Raw genomic sequence first — 22,551 nt, 5'->3', positions numbered from 1 at the left:
CCAGTGGCCTTACGAATGGCAGACAAAATGTCAAAAATGTGCATGCATAACATTGCACGTCCAAGTTTAAAGGTGAAAAAGGCTCTGCTCAGCTTTTCACCTGCAAAGATCACTTGAACAACATCATATTTGCATCCACCCTTTACAGGTTCCAACATCTGCATCGACTAAGGCTCTGTCCGTACATAGGCTTTGTGCACTGATGTACTCACATCTGCATAACCAGCTGCTTCAATGCAAACTCCCATGGTGGGAGTGCTACACTAGTGTTAAAAAGAACTTGCATTGGTGTGGCTCATTCTGGTTTCAAACTGTGGTGCAAGAAACTCTATATAGACAGGGTCTAAGACTTTCACGTGTACTTTAAGTCCACTAATAACCTATGTGTACTCACAAAACCCTTTGCCATCCATGTGTTTTGCAGGTGTCAGTCCAGCATTTCTATGTGTGCAAATGCTAGGATATTTAAAGTGTGCAAGAGTTTGGATTTATAGTGGGTATATGCACCTACAAAATGTGGATGCCAGTATGTGTGCGCATAATTTCACAAATATAGGGACCTCGGAGAGGCCTAGCTGAACATTTACCCCAGCATTTTTATTTGTGCATCCTTCTTTGGATGTGTACTAAATACTACACTTCCGTAACATTTCTTGTTGGAGAAACTGAATATTAACCTCAAATACATATTCTAATTATAACATAACTATTTAACCTATTGTGTTCATAGTAATAGTCTAGGAGTAGAGTCCCTCAGGCACCCTTGAAACTACCAGCCTTTGTGCCTGCACAACATTGCTGAGGTAACAAAACAATGTCAAGCCTTCTATTGTAGTTCAATGGCACTGGAATCATTGTGGACAAACAGGCAGTCCTGTTAATTCAGTGGCTCTGTGAGTCAAGATTCAATGCCCCAGTTAAGCCCTGCAGTGGCACTATGTGGAAGGGGCTATATGCCAGCAGAATGGATGTGGAGAGTGGTGGTCTCTGCACTGGCCTAACAGGTATCAATGGAGGTGGGTTGGGAGCAAGGTGGGAGAGAGGCCACTGGATCCATGTTTGCACACTACAAGGAAGCTACCACTGCTACTCCAAGCTATAGGCTGGAGTAGCAACAAGGTAGCTGCCCTGCAGCCCAGGTCCCAGGTTGGTGGTTGGATGGATTTCACCTCCTCAGTCTAATAACCAACACACCACCCAAAGGCAGATTATTCAGTCTTTATCTGGCTAAAGTGAATTCCATTCTCATTTACTTCAATGGGACTGCTGGCATTCGAGAGGCAAAGCAGTGTTTGCCCCTGTGTGTTTTGGTCTGTGATCTTTAGTCGTGCTGCTAGAAGTTAAAGTGCAATTCTGTTCCATCATGCCACTTCACAGCATGAATTTGCTCAACTTAATGTGTCATGACTAAAGATGTGACTGTTCAGGCAGTCCATCTGGAGCATCAGTCATTTATTCCACCTTTTCTTCTTTCCAGGTGGTAACATAAACAGAGGAAAATCCAGAAGGACCACTTGTTGTGAAACATTTCCTCTCTTCACAGCATACACTCCTCCCACACTATAAAACCAGCAATGCGAAAGTTCTATGGAAGTAAATTAGTCACAAATAGCACCCAGGGGAACTGAAATGCTTTGAATTTATACCATATAATCAGGAAATGCCCACCCTCCTTATCTGTCAGGAACAAGGAAATTAAAAGCAGTGTAATTTTAAACTGCACTTCAGTTGCTATGAATCAATCAAAAATTTCCTCGCTGAGAACCATCATGCAGTAGGAGTAGAGTGAGATAAGACTGGGTTTAAACTACACTCCCCATCCTGTTGAAAGTTTCACCCTGAGATACCATATTTGACTGTCTCCAGTTTGTATTTATACATTGAATTCACCAAAAGGATTAGGGTGGGCCACAGAATCACATTCTTTTTAAAAATGTGTTCTATCACTACGAATTCATATGAATTTGCCATTCCTAAATATATGTCTAATTCTTCATAAATTCCATTAACTGTGCTATAAAACTAATTAATGGACATTTTATGGTTCCTTATAATACATTTTTAGTATTCCTTGTAGTAATAGCAGTTGTAATATTTTTTTTTATATGCACACAGGCTATGCATCAATTCAATTACTACAAGGAGCACTTTATGCCCAGCAAATCACTGTTTTAACTGAGATATAATTATGTGTGTAGAGAAAAAATATTTTTAAAAACGTTATTCATTTTATTCTGGTGATATACCAATTATGTTGAATGGCAAAATGATAACAGTGCTGAGAAGCATTACATGGGAGTTATCTACAGACCATGTTAGAGTCTTAAAGGGGTTGGATACCAACACTTTGCTGTGGTTTGCAAAAGCAAAAGTAAAGGATTAGCATTGATCTGGTATACTAGGTGCCATTTAAATATATATCTCCATTCATATTAATTAGCATACCAGATGCACAGTGTGTCATATTATATATATATATATATATATATATATATGGATTAGCATTTAAACCTCTACTGAATATATGTAGGGTATCCAGAGGCACTAATGCAGTTAGTTAACCATGTAAGAGGATGTAGCATCTTGCAGGACTTCTAGGTGCTTTTGTATATGGAGATGATTATGAAATCTAACACCACAGCCAAATGCCCTGTGCCTGTCTGCACACAAATGTGCCCAAAACTTAACCCAGTTTGGAAACAGGGCAAAGGAAATACAGTATATTGATTTATATCATGAATATATGCTGGTTTATATAGCAGAGTCCTTCTCTCTGGGGCACTCATATACTGAGTGTTAAGGTAGCAGTAATATTCTCTTTCCTTCTGTTTTTCCTCTCCACTTATTAAAGTGTCATGTTTACTTTTTCACTTGGTAATCTTCACAATTATTCAGTGATACATCTGAACAGCCACAACAACCAAATTCAACTCCTCCAAAGTCATTGCCATCCTGTTTACTGTCAAGTTATTATTTTGGATACCATAAAACAGGGTTTCAAGAAAAGGCCGGGAAATTACAAAAAAAAAAAAAAAAAAGAACCAAACCAGTAGTCAGGGTGACTCATCCCAAAGGCCACAAACATGTTGATATAAGGGTTGCAATGTAAAGCGCATCACGTCCCAAGTCTGATTGATCCCCAGATTCAGCTCACCATTGTAGTCTGTCAGCCTCTCTCGCTGACTCAGTCCAGACTGTCCTTACAGTGGTATTTATTCTGTCACACGGGCTTATGGAGAGAGCAGCCCTTTGTCACGATCTGATTGGTACAATATGATGTTCAATGACACTTGCACTGAATGTGTGCTACTTGGCCAAGAATGCTTCTGCACTCTTTGTGAATGGCACCGTGCTGAAGGAAATAGCCCAGGACACAGAAAGCTGCAGGAGCGATTGTGCCTCAGATTGTAAAATAGCCACCCAGAGCTCCCTGGCATGGAATGCCAGATCTGCAGTACTCCTTTAGAGGGTGCAACATCCCTCCCCTCTGCAGCCATCCAGCTCTCCTGCCCAGTGAGGAAGATGTTGAGGCTGTGTCCTGCAGCCTCCATTTTCCCATTAGGCTGGCTAGGCATAATAGCCTTGTGCAGTCCTTGTACTCATGTGAGTACAACTGTCCAGAGGCAAAACTCTTCCTTGCCCTGGTACACTTGTGGCTTGATCCAAAGGCCAAGGAAGTGAATTGGAGTGCTCACTTCAATAGGATTTGAACAGGAGCTGGGCACAATCTGGCCCTGTAAACGATTATACTTACTCTTTGGCTTCCCTTCCTAGGGTTTCTGGCGGTTCTCAGTGCATTTCCTTTCACTCCCCCTCTCGCTATACTCCGGCTGCAGCATCAATACAATTGACAGTAATGCACTGAAGTGTATCTGGCAAGGCCAGGCATCAAATGCCAAGCATTTCAGTGTAGTCTACCAATAGTAGCAGCAGCAGCTGGTTCTCAGGGTGGCTGTCTGACCTCCTGCCTGGTTTCACTTCTCCCTATTGTTAGTCAGTAAGGACAGTCCATGAGAACAGGACGGGGTCAGCCTGCAAGATGGGTTTCCTTGTCCTTCAGTAGGCTGTTTTCCTGAGTCTCACTTCTGATTCAATGAAATTTGAAAATAAGGTGCTACCTTGGATTATTTACGAGGTTCCTGTGTCAGGTCCTTCTACCAGCATTCCACACCTTCTTGATGAGTCAGCAATCTTTTCAGCTGTGCACAATGTCTCTCTGCTAAACCAAATAATACAGGTAATAATCGGTGCTACAGAAATGGTACATCTCTTGCTTCAAGGTGTAACATGATCACAGCAGGGTCAGAAGGAAACTCTTCCCTATGTAGGACCTGATCCAAAATCCAATGGCATCAACAAGAGTCTTGCTACTGACTTGAAAGGGCTATAGATCAGGTGACATCAATGAGAGCTGTAGATGTCCAGCAGCTCTAGAAATCAGACCACTTATTTAGGTATCTACCCTAGTCTTTGAAAATGATGCACTTTTTTGTTTGGCGTTTTTTTGTTTTTCGTTTCCTTCCTCTCTTGTGATCAGTACTGGCTAGTATTGCTGGAGGCAGGATATCAGACTTAATGGACAAATAGTCTGATAGCCAATGGAGCTACACTGATTTATGTCAGCTGAGGATCTGGCTTATGTGTGGAATTTAGCTGGGCTGTAGTTACCTTTTACTGAATATCCCCAACACACTTTCCCTGCTAATGTTGATTTCATAGCATATAATATAACTTGGAAATGTATTTATTACTGATATTTTTACAACTGTGACTGGTACGTGAATTAGCCTGCTCAAGAAAAACAGAATTCTAAAAATTCAAGAAAAGATAGTCAGTGCAGTACTGTTCCCTAAAGTACAGTGCAGGAGTAAGCTAAAAAAAAAATTCACCTCCAAATTACAATAGTTGCAGTATGACTGCAAATAGAATTATTAAACTATCTCTGGAAATGTAATTCATGCTTGCTTGTTCTGCAGAGAAAATATAACTGCTTTGCTTAATTGTTTGTTGTGTCCTAATGTATTTTTACGCTTAAACTCATACTAGTGGAGGTTTCCATCTAAGGAACTGTCCCAATAAGAATGCCCTATTTTTGGAAAAACTGACAGTACTGGTCGAATCCAAGATCTCATGGCAAACTTCAAAAAATTCCCATTGATGATAGTGCATTTATAAAGTGCTTTGAGAGCTACACATTCAAAACAGTCTAAGTATTAAACATCACTATCTCCACGTTACAAATGAGAATCTGAGCCAGATTAGGGTCTGAGTTTGGAGCGTGCCTGCAGCTCTCCCACTGACTTCAGCTGGAGTCGTGGGTGTTCAGAATCTCTGAACATCAGGCTTATAAAGATTTAAGCACGTTGCCCAAGTTTACTCATCAAGATTGTGCCTGAGCCAGGAATACAACCCACATCTTCTGATGTCTTAGATCATGACCTGTCTGCTGGACGAAGATGCACTATGGCACAGCTTTCAAGCAGGAATTCAATTATGATTACTGATACATTTAGTGCCCTGATTCTGGGGTCTTCTGCAACCCAGTATAAGCTCTGTGGGCATACAGGAGTCAGAAAGGCAGCAATTATCTACACTGGGCAATATCCCTGATGACATAGGAGGGCAACATAGGGATGTTCTGCTGTCCCTAACAATGAGAAGCCAGATGGCGGAAGAGGGTGCTCTGGTTAGCCTGGGCTGTAGGAGGACGACATAGGGAGCTATTGCAGACAGTACAGTCTGGGAAGTGCAAAGGTATGCAGTCCCCTCTGTCTCCTCTACCACCCCCACTAAGCTACAGAAAGCTCAGCTCCACCACATCCCAGAACTGGAGCTCTAATCTCCATACATATGTTCACTGGAACCAGTGAATGCCACCGGACTCCTAGATGTCAAAAGTGAAAACAACAAGTGTTGCGAACCCAAATTTGCTCCTTTAAATCAAACTTTCCCACCACTCTACTGTCTCGAAGTTTTGCATCATTCACAGATTTCCTTCACTGTGACCATTTTCATTTTTACCTACAGTACTACATTTCCGATTACAATATTAACTTTAAATGTTTCCTGAGATTTTGACTAGATTAATTTAAAACTTATGGTTCTGATAATGACTTCCTACCAAAAAAAAAAAAAAAAAAAAAAAAAAAAACAACCACAGCAATAATGAAGATGTGGTACATAAAACAAGCCTGTTCCAGACATAGTTATTTTTAAATGCCTAGAACTCATATTTTTCACTCACATAATTATGTATGTAGAGAAAAAAAAATCAGACCTGTTTTTAATTTTGTCTTTGAAAATCTAATTTTATTTCAGTTTTATAAAACAATTCTCTCTCATGGCAGAAAGATAACAGGTCTGAGGAGTGATCCATATTTTGTTTGCGTATCTGCTATGCACAGAATGTATTATTACTCTCTTAAATGAGTTGGATGCCATACTGTGCAGTGGTTTGCAAAAACAAAAGGAAAACATTAGTGTAGGTCTAGTGTGTTTTGTGTAAATCCATTGAAAAGTCTTATAAATACATTTCTATGAACAGTAATAATCAGCTGCAATGCAGAAGAGCTTCACTGAACATATGTAGGGCAACCAGATGCACTAAAGTGGTTCCATTGTGAACAAAGAGACCCAACACCTCAAAGGATAAAGCCACATGTGCTAAAATTGTGTGCATACGACAGAGCTGGAGAATCAGGAAACATTAATGCCACAAAAGGGTAAAAAAACAACATCCCGCCAGCTTAGATAGCCAAGAGCCCTGCAAGGGCAGCCAATGGCATGTTGCCAAGCTACTTTTTGATTAAAATTGGTGTGATGTGGACTATTTCAGACACTACACTTGACTTGCAGCATTCCATTTGTTTTATAATAAGTACATACTGGCTTCTATAGAAGTCAATACTAATATTTCTTGACCTCAGATATTCTCCTTGGTCAATATTTCCCTTTAGGGACAAGAAGTATTATTGTTTTTATATATATATTTATTTCAGTGTTGTAATCATTCAAACAGGTAGACTAGAATTTACATCTTACTGTATAAACTGCTGGAAAGATTTCCCCACCTTATAGATGAATATTATAAAAGATAAATTAACTTACAGGATGAGGAAAAACAATTGTGAATCACAAGATAGGGCAATAATTGTTTCCAGCAGCAGCCATTCAAGAGTCCCTTCTTTGAATATATGATCTGATTGGCTTGCATTTCTCCAGCCCTCAATATTAATGACTTCTGAGGAGGTAAATTGAGAGTTACTAACTTGTTACATATTTGTTACAACTACTTATGCTAAACCAGGAGTTCTCAAACTGGGGGTTGGGTCTCCTCAGGGGGTCGCAAGGTTATTACATGGGGGGGTTGTGAGCTGTCAGCCTCCACCCCAAACCCCACTTTGCCTCCAGCATTTATAATGGTGTTAAATATATAAAAAAAAGTGTTTTTAATTTATAAGGGGGGATCGCGCTCAGAGGCTTGCTATGTGAAAGGGGTCACCAGTGCAAAAGTTTGAGAACCGCTGTGCTAAACAATCTGTTCCATCTTCTATTTAGCTGTGACACTCTGTGTACGTTTCCCAGACCTGAAGAACGGCTCTGTCTAAGCTCGAACGCTTGTTTCTCTCACCAACAGGAGCTGGTTGAATAAAAGGTATTACTTCATCCACCTAGTCTCTCTAATATCCTGGGACCGACACAGCTACAATACTGCACACAATATGTTACATGACTTTTTCCAAACAACAATATGCCAGGATTACCTTCTTAGATAACACATCTAATTCATAGGCATGTATTGAGGCTTAATTAATTTGTTTATAAATTGCTGTGAGATTTCCATTTAACAAACACTCTATTAATGCCAAGTATTATGATTTCAAGCTTCCTTAAATTCTACATCTAAATTTTCAAAAAGGCTCTACTGTTTGAAACAAAAATAATTTTGCTTTCATCAGCCCATCACATAGCTGATCAAATCACTGTCAGTGCAAATCAATGGAAAATGCCTTTAGCACATCGTAATTTATGCTAGACCTGCCGCAACAGAATTTGGATTGAAATGGGATAAGAAAAGGCAAGAAAGAACCAAAGCTCCTGCTCCCAGTGACATAATCAGAAAGACAGAGGAAAACCTTGCTTGTAATGTATTTATCCAAAAAAGTTCAAGTCAGATTCAGGGTTTTATTTAAAGGAGTATTGTCAACTAGACTCATGGACTTTAAGGGCAGAAGGGACCATTATGATCTTCTAGTCTGACCTCCTGCACAACACAGGCCACAGAATCTCACCCACCCCCTCCTGTAACAAACCCCTAACTTATGTCTGAGCTATTGAAGTCCTCAACTTGTGGTTTGAAGACTTCAAGGTGCAGAGAATCCTCCAGCAAGTGACCCACACTGCAGAGGAAGGCGAAAACCCCCCAGGGCCTCTGCCAATCTGCCCTGGAGGAAAATTCCTTCTCAACCCCAAATATGGCGATCAGCTAAACCCTGAGCATGTGGGCAAGACTCACCAGCCAGACACCCAGGAAAAAATTACCTGTAGTAACTCAGATCCTATCCCCATCTAACATCCCATCACAGGCCATTGGGCATATTTACCACTAATAGTCAGAGATCAATTAATTGCCAAAATTAGGCTATCCCATCATACCATCCCCTCCATAAATGTATCAAGCTTAGTCTTGAAGCCAGATATGTCTTTTGCCTCCACTGCTCCCCTTGGAAGGCTATTCCAGAACTTCACTCTCTGATGGTTAGAAACCTTCGTCTAATTTCAAGTCTAAACTTCCTGATGGCCAGTTTATATCCATTTGTTCTTGTGTCCACATTGGTACTAAGCTTAAATAATTCCTCTCCCTCCCTGATATTTATCCCTTTGATTTATTTATAAAGAGCAATTATATCTCCCCTCAGCCTTCTTTTGGTTAGGCTAAACAAGCCAAGCTCTTTGAGTCTCCTTTCATAAGACAGGTTTTCCATTCCTTGGATCATCCTAGTAGCCCTTCTCTGTACCTGTTCCAGTTTGAATTCATGGGAGACCAGAACTGCACACAATATTCCACCAGTGCCTTGTATAACGGTACTAACACCTCCTTATCTCTACTTGGAAATACCTGGCCTAATGCATCCCAAGACCGCATTAGCTTTTATCACGGCCATATCACATTGGCGGCTCATAGTCATCCTGTGAACAACCAATACTCCGAGATCTTTCTCCTCCTCTGTTACTTCCAAGTGATGCGTCCCCAGTTTATAACAAAAATTCTTGTTATTAATCCCTAAATTCATGACCTTGCACTTTTCACTATTAAATTTCATCCTACTACTATTACTCCAGTTTACAAGGTCATCCAGATCTTCCTGTAGGATATCTCGGTCCCTCTCTGTATTGGCAATAACTCCCAGCTTCGTTTCATCCGCAAACTTTATTAGCACATTCCCACTTTTTGTGCCAAGGTCAGTAATACAAAGATTAAATAAGACTGGTCCCAAAACCGATCCATGAGGAACTCCACTAGTAACCTCCTTTCAGCCTGACAGTTCACCTTTCAGTACGACCCATTGTAGTCTCCCCTTTAACAAGTTCCTTATCCACCTTTCAATTTTCATATTGATCCCCATCTTTTCCAATTTAGCTAATAATTCCCCACGTGGAACCGTATCAAATGCCTTACTGAAATCAAGGTAAATTAGATCCACTGTGTTTCCTTTGTCTAAAAAATCTGTTATCTTCTCAAAGAAGGAGAACAAGTTGGTTTGGCACGATCTACCTTTTGTAAAACCATTTTGGTTTTTGTCCCAATTACCATTGGCCTCAATGTCCTTAACTACTTTCTCCTTCAAAAAATTTTCCAAGACCTTGCATACTACAGATGTCAAACTAACACGCCTGTAGTTACACAGATCATATTTTTTTCCTTTCTTAAAAATAGCAACTATGTTAGCAATTCTCCAGTCATACGGTACAACCCCTGAGTTTACAGATTCATTAAAAATTCTTGCTAATGGGCTTGCAATTTCATATGCCAGTTCCTTTAATATTCTTGGAAGAAGATTATCTGGGCCCCCCGATTTAGTCCCATTAAGCTATTCGAGTTTGGCTTCTACCTCGGATGTGGTAATATCTACCTCCATATCCTCATTCCCATTTGTCATCCTGCCATTATCCCATAGCTCCTCATTAGCCTCATTAAAGACTGAGGCAAAGTATTTGTTTAGATATTGAGCCATGCCTAAATTATCCTTGACCTCCACTCCATCCTCAGTGTTTAGCGTCCCACTTCTTCTTTCTTTGTTTTCTTCTTATTTATATGGCTATAGAACCTTTTACTATTGGTTTAATTCCCTTTGCAAGATCCAACTCTACATGGCTTTTGGCCTTTCTCACTTTATCCCTACATGTTCTGACCTCAATAAGGTAGCTTTCCTTGCTGATCCCTCCCATCTTCCACTCCTTGTAGGCCTTCTTCTTTTTCTTAATCACCTCTCTAAGATGCTTGCCCATCCAGCTTGGTCTACAACTCTTGCCTATGAGTTTTTTCCCATTTCTTGGGATGCAGGCTTCTGATAGTTTCTGCAACCTTGGCTTGAAGCAGGGGTCGGCAATGTTTGGCACCCAGCTCGCCAGGGTAAGCACCCTGGCGGGCCGGGCCAGTTTATTTACCTGCTGACGCGGCAGGTTCGGCCGACTGCTGACCCCACTGGCCGCGGTTTGCCATCCCGGGCCAATGGGGGCGGTGGGAAGCCGCGGCCAGCACATCCCTTGCCCGCGCCGCTTCTCGCCGCCCCCATTGGCCCGGGACGGCGAACCGCGGCGAGTGGGGGCAGCGATCGGCCGAACCTGCCGCGTCAGCAGGTAAATAAACTGGCCCGGCCCGCTAGGGTGCTTACCCTGGCGAGCCGCATGCCAAACGTTGCCGACCCCTAGCTTGAAGTAAATCCAGGCCTCCTCTGCCTTTAGATCCACAAGTTCTTCAGTCCAACTGACTTCCCTAACTAATATCCTTAATTTTTTAAAGTTAGCCCTTTTGAAATCAAAAACCCTAGTCACAGATCTAGTTTGGTTTAGCCTTCCATTTAGTTTGAACTGAATTAGCTCATGATCGATCGAACCAAGGTTGTCCCCTACAACCATTTCTTCTATGAGGGCCTCACTACTCACTAAAACCAAATCTAAAATGACATCCCCTCTTGTTGGTCAGCAACTAGTTGGTGAAGGAATCCATCAGCTATCGCATCCAGGAAAGTCTGATCCCTATTATTACTACCATACCCAGCCCACATTAAAGCGCTGCCCCTTTTGCCTCCCCTGTCGGGGGCCCTGCAGCGTTTTAACGTCCCTGCCCCTTTTGCCCCCCGCCCCCCCCGGCTGCTGACGGGCGGGGGGGGGGGCAAAGGGAGCAACTACCCTGGGGCCGGCAATTTAAAAGAGCCCGGGGCTCTGGATGCCACTACTGCAGCAGCGGCGTCTGGAGCTCTGGGCTCTTTAAATCAACACGGGAGCCCCAGGCGGCACAGGCCAAGGGCTGGCTGGGGGATGCTGACCCCCAGTCCTGCCCCTTCCACCTGAGACACCCCCCCCCCATACCGGTAAGTGTCCTCAGTTACTTTCACCCCTGCCCATGATCACACAATTCCCATTAGTATTTACTTCATTAAAAACATTAAAGAGGTCTCTATCCATATCCAGATTGGATCCCAGTGATCTAGCACACCCCAAGCACTATCCCAGGGGAGGCTCTAGTAGATGGAGCTCTCCCAATCCAAAATATAATGGGTCAGATCTTCATATGATGGCAATGGGCAGAGCTCCATCAGGCCTCACTGGAGCTCCACAGGGTGGCTGTGTTAGCGCCTGACGAGTTGTGCCAACTTGAGGTTGAGCCTATGCCCCCCGATGGGCCAGCCAATGCAAGTGAAAAGTGCCACTATACTCAAGTTAAGGGTCTTTGTGTGGATGGGACTCAAGTTGGGGCACCACTCAAGTTAATTCTGTAGCAAACACAAGTTCCACTTCAGTGGAGCAATATCAATTTGCACCAACTAAGGATGTGGCCCAACAAAAAAAGAAATATTGTCTTGCAATCATGAAAAACAAATTAATTGAAAATAGATTTTTTTTAATTTAAACAATCCCCTGAGAAGTTGTGAATGGAAACGCCAGCAACATTGAGTTTACCCATGAGAACCAGAATGTGAAATTAAATATAAACGGTGTGGAAATGACTTAGTATGTTGTTTACTCTTGCTACTGAACGCAGTGGAAGCAGTAAACAATGAGCCTAAACCATGGCAAATCAATCCGGTGTTTCAAATTCTGCCAGCTTGACTAGTCAGATGTGCGACTAGCAGCACGGATAAGGAAATCTACAGCACCTTTGGGACTATGCAGATTTACACCTGCTGGGCATCCGTCCCAAGATTTATCCTGACAATGTCCAGACATTGCAGAGTTCAAACAAATCTTATGAATAATAAATAATAATAATAATAATTCATTTAACACTATTTAGATAGTGTCTAGATGCCCCAATCATGAATCAGAGCCCCACTATGTTTAGTGTTGTCCACACAACAACAACAACAAGACAGTTTCTGTCCCAAAGAGCTTACACAATGTATAGCTTTGAATGATGTATCCAAAGATTTGATGGCAACGGTATATATTTCTTAAACATACACTATGACTAAGACTACAAGAAATAAGTCCCCAAAAGGACTGGATGACTCGGGGAGTTGGTAATGAACTGTCAATCACAGCACACACTGGACATGCCCTCCCTTGGGTGGCATATATGAAACCAAGTCATGTTCTCAATTCAATTAAGTGTCCAAATCACAAAAACCTAGCATCATAATTGATGAACTGGCTTAACAGAGAGGTTAAGGAATGAATACCTTTGGGGAAAGAACTGCCCTCTTATGCTTTGGGAAGGGCTACCTCCAAGGCCAGGCCCGAGACACTACTAAATCTGTTTAATTAAGTGGACTGTGTCATAGAGCACGGAGCAGAACCAATGCTCTGTCATGATTCCAATACGCTGCTGCAGAAAATGCACCACAGTGTGTCATTTACACAGCCCTTGAGGTGGGAATGGGTGACGGGGCAACTTAAACAACTGTTTCCCAGGCTGTCATTGTGTTTTGAGGAAATAGACAGCTTTATTCTCTGGTTCTGTTAATCTGGCTCCTTCTCAAGCACTAAATTCACTGTTTGAAAGTGGGAAAAATGAAATCCTGTATAGGTCAATTATTGGTGTGAGCTGTAGAAATTGCCACTTTAAAAAAAAAAAAAAAAGCAACAGTGTTTAATTTTTTCTGAAAATCTTTTACAATAAGAGCAGATAAAAACATCTCCCAAGTCTCAGGAGCAATGGATAATAAGTGCTATAGTCCAAGTCAAAAAAATTCAGTTTAAAATAAAAATCCTTATTTACATCAAAGGCATCCCGTCATTAGGAGGTCAAGTCTCTGTCCAGACATATCATCCTTTCCTGACCTTTAGTATGGTATTTTAATGTAATCTCCCTTGAAATTAGCTAGGAAAACTGTGGGAACAAAGTTGCATGGGAAGTCTTTGATATAGCTAGCGAAACACTGTTGTTTTGTGGCTAGACAGAGAAACTGATCCATATAAACCCCCTTCACATATTCTGAAGTAATGATAAATCAAGACTGAGGGCCAGACTCTTGAAGGTAGAGACGGTGGGCAAAAACAGTGCTGCTTCCTGGTCCTGAAACTGGTTATAATGTGTCCCTGGTGTAACTCAGAACAGCCTAAGGGTTTCTCTAAATTACACTGGTTACCCCCAATGGATCAGGGACTGCTGGAAGCTCAGTGCACTCCAGCTGTGGCCTCTCCCTGCCCCAACACACCTCCTACATTCGGGGAGCTTAAGGAGAATTGGCACAGAAGTTAGTTATGCCTGCTCTACACCCCTGTAGGAGAAGCTGCAGCAGATTTCCATTCTCTGGGCCATTTCTGCAGTACAAAGGTAGTGGAGAAAGGATATGGCCCAGAGGGCTAAATTGTTCCTATAAGCATGAGTCCTCTGAATGTGTGCCACATTCAAGGACCACTCTGTCCATGTAGAGCCCTATGTAGAGTCTGCACCTACTCAACTGGAACTTCATGGAGAATTGGGCCATATTCATATACAATGACAGCAGTAACCCGGCCATTGTGCCCCCAACTGTGAAGGCACAGTATACATTTTTCCCTCCTGCCCACTGAGGGCAGATCACTACCAAACCCTAAGTCTCAATTACTTTTGTTATAAGCACCGTGAAAGCAGTAGAAGAATCAGAGTGCCTTATCCTGGACTGTTGAAATCAATGGGTGCAGGGTCGAGCACACACAGATGGAAAAGGCCAGTTACTGGCCCAGACATCGAGCTCAGCCCCCTCAGCCCTGCAGTGCACTGTCTAGTGATCTGCCCAGTGCAATTTTAAATGTCTCCAAGGATGCGGCTTCTATTCAAGGTCAGGAAGATTTCCCTGACAAATGAAAATTTCTTTCCTCCTCTTTCATGCTATTATAGCATGGGGTGAATTCAGGGGGACATTGTACATTTCAAGCACAGTTCAAATTGTTCATGTTGCTCTGGTATAATGGAGAAATAATTATAGTATCTGCTACTGACTCGTGGATAGACTAATAATACTATTGGGAATGAGTCAAATCCTCAGTTTCTAATCATCCAAAACTCCTACTGGACTAAATTCTGTCCTTTTGCACCTGTATAAGCCTAAAGCAACTTCATGCAATCAACAGTTAATTTCAATGTACACCAGTGTAAGTGAGAGCAGAATTTGGCCAATTGATTTTACTGGCAGTTTGACTGAGTAAGTACCATGGGATATGTCTCGGTATATTTAATTGGACATAAAACACAACCTTTATAGTAACAGGTGTTGTTGGAGTCACTTCAATAATGCTAATATGGGGTTCTTCTCAGTCATTCAGTTGCACAAGCGCATGACTCTCCCTGCAAGCCTCTTTGGTGGCCAGACTGCACTGAGAAGCTTTAATTTTGTGGCTTCATTGATACTGTGAACTAAGTCCTGCCCTCAGACATGCACACACAACTCCCACTGAATTAATACATCTCCTGTTTATCTCTCAGTGCTACAACCACCCTTTTATTCACAGACTCTGCTGACAGCTCAGTGATTGTAACATGATTCATCCTTTCCTCCTTGTTCTCTTCCCTTGACTAGACACCAGCAAACACAACAGAACTTGAGACAAGAGAAAGAGGCCCCTCGTAATGAAAGATTCAATCACATCTTACCAAAAACAAAGGAGGGCACTGGCTAATGCATGAAGTTGGCTCTTCACTGCCCTAATTGAGGTACGTAAATAAAAGGGAGAGAAAGGCATACATTCAGCTCTGGTGTAAGCAGGTGCAACTCCTCTGGCCTCAGTGATGTCACACTTGCTTAGTGCTGAATTTGGCCCAAGGATAGGGTCCTGATCCAAAGCCCACTGAAGTCAAAGGCAGTCTTTTCACTAACTTAAACTAGCTGTGGGAAACAGCCAAAATGACCAATCATGGGAGAACTCCTATTAGTCAGACACCAATATAAAATCATCTCTCTCTCCAGGTTTCTCGTCCAGAGGCATTTACGTTGCATTTCTTACGCAGTATCTCCCAACAGAGAAAGTAACATCCACAGAAATGAGAAGTGATTACAAATGAGTAATCCATTCACAACCTTCCCTACTTTCAATGCCTCGTGTATTGGACAACAGCGTAAACTTTCTATGGTGGTTTGACTTTATAGGGGAAAAGGGGACTGGCGTAGCTGGGGAATGTGTCCTACTCTGTAAACCCACATGTGACAAATATAGAGGATTACTAAGAACAACATGACTGGGAGTTACAACACTTGGATTCTCTTCTACTCTGCACTGATTGACTGGGTGACCTCAGATGAATCACTTAAACTCCCTGTTCTTCAGACAGTGCAGACAGTCCCTGTCCCAACCAGCTTACAGACAAGTACACAATCTGTATATACATAATGGGGAGCAAAGGGGGAGGATTAAAGACAGGGTGATGTCATCAGAGTGCTGGGCAAAGCTGGAGAGAGAGAGAGAGAGAGTGCACGTGCACACATAAGGTTGATGAGGGCAATGTGGGTATTAGGGAGGTCAAAGAGGAAGACATTAGGAACATAGGAGTTTCCATCTTCTCAAATAAAAGTCATCGGCCAAATTCTGCCCTCCGTCACATCCATGTACCTGAGTTGACTTTAATACAGCAGGCAAAATTTGGTCACAGTCTACAAACAACATGAAAAAAATATATGTGGGTTTGCTATTTTATTACTTGCTAAGCTATATGCCAAGGTTTTGTTGAGGTACATATAGTTCAATATAAACTTCTCTTAGCAAGTCTACAGCAAAGCAACAAATCCTTGCTCCTTTTTACTGTTCAACTAGGGTCACTCAACATAACAGTCCATTGCCACTCCGCAGGCAGTGGCATATAACAGACAACTGAATGACTGAATACTGTAGGTCATCCACAAAATTAGATCAAAGAGTCCCTGTAGTCTATTGAAATGCAATTGCTTCCAAATCACATTGTGGTGTTCCAGGCTTGAAAGAATGGGTCACTGCAGTTTTATTGTAGGGAAGCTACTGCTAATGAAAGGAACAATGGAAAGATTAGTGCTACCAACCATATAGAAGAAACACCACTTTCGGTTTAATTGCAGTGAACAAAGCAAATAGGAAAGAAGGGCAACCAAGTGACAAAAGTAGTTGGTGCAAAGAGGATATAGAGGCTATTCACAAGGTAGCCTTGATCACAGCACAGCGTCCAGACTTCATGTATGATTACTGAATTTGGACTGCAATCAAAGATTTTGGTGGTTTCATTACAGACAGATGATGGCATATTTCTAAGCCAAGCAGCCCAGTAAACTCAGGAACTGAGAATTTTGTTGATTATTTTTACTATTCATTTGTTGTGTAGAAGTTATTATATGGTTGGGAAAAAAGCATGGTTGCAGTTTTTATAACATGTTAGGAGTAGGTTATGAGTGAAGATGAATTACAATTGTCAGTTTAAAATATCTATTATTAGGGCAAATCTAGTGAGCCTTGTAATTCAGAAAAGTCATGGACAGGACTGGAGACAGCCTGGTACTGGAAAGCACCTCATGCTCTGCCAAAATAAAATCAATTCAATCACAATATTCACTCCCTTCTGTTCAAATTCTGGGTGTCTCCTAAGCAAAGACTGCCAGTCATGACACTTTGTACAGCGAGACAGTGGTACAAGACCAAAGGTCTATCTCAGACTAAGGTAAAATTGCTTAACTCAGTTTCCCTGTGACCTAAGGCAGACTTGAGCCCTGGTTCTCCAGACAAGAATCAACACATTTCAACATTATTCCGCATAGTTCTAATAATGCATTTGTTAAATACAAAGCCTACCCAATGTAACAATGTAATAACAAAATGTAAGACTTCTCAGTGATATGGTATCTACCTCAGAGGAACCACAAACATGACGGGAAGTGAAAATGGTTTACAAACAAATATAAAGAAAGTTAGTGATCGTAGAAATGAAGCCACTCTAATAGAACAAAACCAACACCTCAATCATTGTTGATATCATCAGCACTACAAACATAACAAAAAACAAAGAAAACTTCATTCCAACTCCCAGCACCTGCTGCAAAAGCCCGTCCCAACTGCTTGGATGAAATAGATGACGCTAACTCCTTTTAGTAGTTGTTACTAACAAAGAAAAAGCAACATGGCATTCAAAGTATAATCCAGCCCATTTCAAGCAGCACTCAACAACATCCTACAGTTCTTCCTTATGGACCAACCATTTCCAGGGAGCTGAATAGGAAAATGCTAAATGAAACTGTATTTATTTTCAAAGTAAATGAATGTTTTCAATGCATCTTTCTTCTGTCTTGTCACACATTAGTGACTGTCATATATCCAAGTATCCTTGAAATGAAGGAATTGGAGATTCACTCAACACCTCATCTGGATTTCAGATCTTAACTGACCTCATAAGCCATGTATCCCCTCAGATACTCTAATGCCATGAATGTTATTGCTTCAATCCAAATATTTACCATGGTGCACACCAGCCATTTTTTCTAGGAGGATTGCATGGAAAGCAAGACCTTTATCCTAGGACATAACAAGAGCTATTCAACTCTGTTGATGTTCTTTTGCATTGTACCAATGAATCAATGAAGACTTCCTTAGGGATAAAACAATGTAGAATGTAGTCTAAAAAAAGTTTCTGTTAGTAAGATTTTTTTCATCATTTTGGAAAACACAGTGGTAAACAGAAAATACTGCAAGCAAAATACTTAATTGGTGAACCCTGTTCTGAGTGTAAGACTTTTTAATCAATGAAGGCTGAAACTTTCAAAAGTAGTATAAGGGAGCTAAGCACCTAACTCCTATTGGATTTCAATGAGAGTTGGGTGCCAGATTTCTCCCTCAAGCACCTGACAATCCTAGAAATAATGTTTATTTTTTTCTCATAATTTTATGGCCTGATCTTGCAAATTTTACTGCATAAGTAGTCCAAACACAGAAGCAAGAATACAGACTACTCACAAATGCAAGAAGGGCATTTACCTTATCAGAGCAATTAGACACTGTATACAGCTATCATGCATGCTCTGAGAATGGATGAAAATTCTCCTGGATTTATTACACACATCTGCCATCAAACTGGGTTTTTTTCTTAAAAATTGTGACCCCCCCAAAAAAAAACACCAGTAGTGAGACAAAGACAGAGTTTATCATCTATCATTAAAGCTCTCTTGTTAAACATGATGATGCTAGTTCAGCTAATGATGTTAGGAAAATCTGTAAAATGGTCCATGGCATGAAAACTATCCTGTATGTTTCAGGAATCTGATAACTTAATCAAAATCGGTATTTTCTGCATATGAAAATCTAATGCTAAATTTGCTTTAACGAAACACTTACCAAGCCTACACATGTAGATATTGCTACTGAAGAAGTGTTATCATTCCTTATAAATCCCTGATAGAAACACTGCTCAACTTCACGTTCCTGAGAATCTGTGACTCCATCTTTCCCAAGTACCTGGACAATAAAGTTGTTGCTAAATATGGTAGAAGGTTTAAGTTCTAAGTGCAGTTCCTGTCCAAATGCTGAAAATTTGTAGTGCAAGGAACTCTTTGAACTTTGAGTTGATCTCTTTTTCCTAATGCTGTGCAAAACATCATGTGAGATGTATGATCCACTGGAATCCACTTCGACAGGTGTCACAAATACGTAATCTGTAATGGCAAAATGTTGACCATCAGCCTTTGTACTCAATGAATAAAGCGTATGTCATTTTTTAACATAGCGCTCATTTATGCAGTAGACTTTCACAGTGGCATGAAGTTTCCTCATTTAGGGCATGGCACCAAGGATCCAAGGGCTACATGTATCTAATGCATGCATAAAATCATCTAAAGCAACTCCAAGCTGTTCAGTGTAAGTCACACAGACTCTAATACAGTGTTTATTTCCTTTCTGCCCCACTGAGAGGGACAGACTATCATAGCTGTGAACTTTCCCACAGTCACTCTTGTGAAGACATTTGTCATCACCAGCAAGTCTATAGATTTTCCCCCTCCCCCTATATTAATTGCTGTCACATGGGAAGAGTGGGGTTTTGTATGTAGTTGTTGTTATTTTTTTCCAAGAGTGTAGCAAAATTATAGCCTTCGTATTGGCTTAACATTGGCTTATGTAGAATTGTTCCATTTGTTCAACTGGATTAAAGGATTAATTTATTAATTCCTTAACAGAGTCAGACCTCATCTCTTTGTAGTGTCTTGATTAGACTAGGTTTCAAATCGTAACTGACCTTCAGCAGAAAGAGATTACATACTACCTCATAACCTTTATTCAGTCATTCAGTTGTTTTGGCTAAATTATGTGAAAGAAATTCTGTGCATATCTGGGAGAAGAAAAATACGATCGACTCAAAATATCTGGAGAAGAGAAGAATATAGAGCCTGATTCAGTGAGGTGTTTAAGCATGTGCCTAACTTTAAACACATGAGTAGTCCCATTGATCTACTCACAGGGTGATGACTACTTACATTCTTGAAATTAGGTACATACTTAAGTTCTTTGCTGAATCAGGACTGCAGATACTCCTGCAAGTGACAGCATGGCTTACATTAAAACACTATATTAAGTAGCCTACTTCCTAACACTGCTTACCTTTTGATGTGTATCTTGGTCAGAATGCCTAAAGATATCCATATCTTTGATAATAATTTTTTTCTTAAATTGAAATACATCCTGATAAAGAACAAAAATATGTTCTTATATAGTAGCCGATGTTGCATACTATTAATCTCCTTGCCTTGAACTGATTTTATTGGGTGCATATTACACTGAAAACGTAGCCAGTGATAGGTTTCTTTTTGCTCTAGACAGTGGAAACAATACATCAAGGGCTTTCACTTTCCTTAAGTGGTGTTAATCAATGGCAGAAGCTCAGGATACTAAGCAGGCTGGTAGCCAAAAATGCAAGCAGCTGCTGGAAGAAGGGAATCCCCCAGCAGACATGGGTTGCAGCAGTATTTTCCCTTCCTGAAACCTGTGCGCACTGCACTGTACTTATCACTCTCAGCAAGTGCAAATATATAGAGAGAGATATTGCAAGCTTCCAAAAGGTAACAACATCAAAACACTATTTTTTGCCACGTGGGAACAACAACAACAACAAAATAATCCTGTTTATACAAGATGGTTGTTTTTGTTTTTTTGTTTTTCCTTCCTGGATTGCTACAGTCCCTTAGCCTGGGTTGCATGGTTTATTTCCCCCTGGTTTTCTATTATTTTTTTTTCCATAATTGAATGGAAATTTTGTTTCTTTGCCATTTTATTTTATTTTCCTGGCATTTAAAAATAGTCTCTGTTGTTATTGTTCATTTTTCAGCTTGTGCCCTATTTATTTTGCCCATGCTCTAGAGATACTAAATCTGCATAAACAACAAGGAGTCTGGTGGCACCTTAAATCTGCATGTAGGCTTACAGCAGCATGCCTGGGTTCCGTTTATATTCATTGAAAAGAAGGACCAACATTTGTGGGTTAGGTTGGATGTTCCGTTTCACAAAGACGCTTGCATGCACTTTTAAAATATAGATATAGATATAGACACAAACCATGATTCAGTCCATTGAGGCTGCTGCTGCTGTCACTGGTTAAAGCTGCTGCAAAAGACACGCAACAGAGGCAGCACAGCTGAAGGGTCTGCAAGAGAGAGAAAAAAAGAGAAAAGGGGGTATTGGGCGAGAGTCACTGGACAAGGGAAGGCAGAGAGGGAGAAGGCACCAGAAACGGCTCCGCCACCTGGCATGTACGCACTCCAGGCGACTGCAAAAGAAAGTGCTCTCGACCTGCCTTTGCAATGCCGCCAAGCCACAGGATGGTCAGGAATTGCATGGAGCTGCTGTTGAGAACCGCCACAGGTAACGTCCACACGAAGAGCAGGAGCCAGTCCATGATCCTCCGGGCACCTCGCATGTTACCTGCTCCCACAGATACCCAGCAGGAGCGGCCGGGTCTCCCGCATGGTCGCATGGGCTCTTAGCCCCGCATCGCTTACTGCGGAGCCACTGCCTCGCCCGCAGCGTGCCCCGGGGCGGAGGCTCCCATGGAGAGGCTCGCAGGTAGCCACGGCCGGCGCGCAGGGTTTAAATTGCTGCAGACAAATGACAGCCCCGGCTCCAGCGCCCCCGCTCCGCTCAGCCCCCCACCCCCCCGGGCCTGGGGGACGCGGGAGGGGGAGCGCGGGCGCGGGCCAATCCGGAGGCAGCAGCGGCTGCGCGAGCCTCCCTCCCCAGCTGCGGGAGCCGCGTGTGCTCCGAGCTGCCGGGATAAGGGGGGAGGGGCGGGGGGATGCCCCGACACCTGGGTTCCGCTGGAGTCTGGCACTGACCTGCTGGGTGACCCTTTCGGCAACTCACTGAGGGGGTGGGAAAATTTAGCTCTGGCATAAACAGGAAGCCCCCCCCCCATTGATTTTCAGTGGGGCCGAGGGTGGGAGCTAGCCTGGATCCTTACCCTTGCCATGCCAGCTTACCCCACTGTGCCCCCACCAAACCCACCTTGAGAGCCTCAGGCAGAGGAGACTACACAAGTGCGAGGCACGATTATCCCTACACCCAGTGCAAATCCCAGACTGTCTTTTGGTTCTGTGTTTGTACAGCACCTAGCACAATGTGGGTCCCTGACTGGGCTCGCAGGGGCTAGGGCAGGGGTCGGCAACGTTTGGCACGCGGCTCGCCAGGGTAAGCACCCTAACGGGCCGGGCCAGTTTATTTACCTGCTGACGTGGCAGGTTCGGCCAATCGCGGCCCCCACTGGCCGCGGTTCGCCGTCCCGGGCCAATGGGGGCGGCGGGAAGCGGCGCGGGAGAGGGATGTGCTGGCCGCGGCTTCTCGCCGCCCCCATTGGCCCGGGACGGCGAACCGCGGCGAGTGGGGGCCGCGATCGGCCGAACCTGCCACGTCAGCAGG

General features: G+C 42.4%; 1 protein-coding gene across 1 annotated transcript in view; it reads right to left on the bottom strand.

Annotated features, from left to right (window-relative positions):
• The window catches only part of ADAMTS18 (ADAM metallopeptidase with thrombospondin type 1 motif 18), a 102,998-nt gene extending 81,442 nt beyond the window's left edge, over nt 1-21,556 (bottom strand). Inside the window, exons 1-3 of the mRNA XM_065416525.1 lie at nt 21,434-21,556; nt 21,196-21,283; nt 18,988-19,304 (exon numbers count right to left, since the gene is read on the bottom strand). Of these exons, the coding sequence (XP_065272597.1) occupies nt 18,988-19,304; nt 21,196-21,283; nt 21,434-21,556 (528 nt within the window). The remainder of the gene's footprint in view (nt 1-18,987; nt 19,305-21,195; nt 21,284-21,433) is intronic.
• Between the last annotated feature and the right edge of the window lie 995 nt (nt 21,557-22,551).

The sequence above is a fragment of the Emys orbicularis genome, chromosome 14 (genome assembly GCF_028017835.1).
Source record: "Emys orbicularis isolate rEmyOrb1 chromosome 14, rEmyOrb1.hap1, whole genome shotgun sequence".
Classification (NCBI taxonomy): domain Eukaryota; kingdom Metazoa; phylum Chordata; order Testudines; family Emydidae; genus Emys; species Emys orbicularis.
This window is presented reverse-complemented; position numbering and strand designations above follow the sequence as displayed.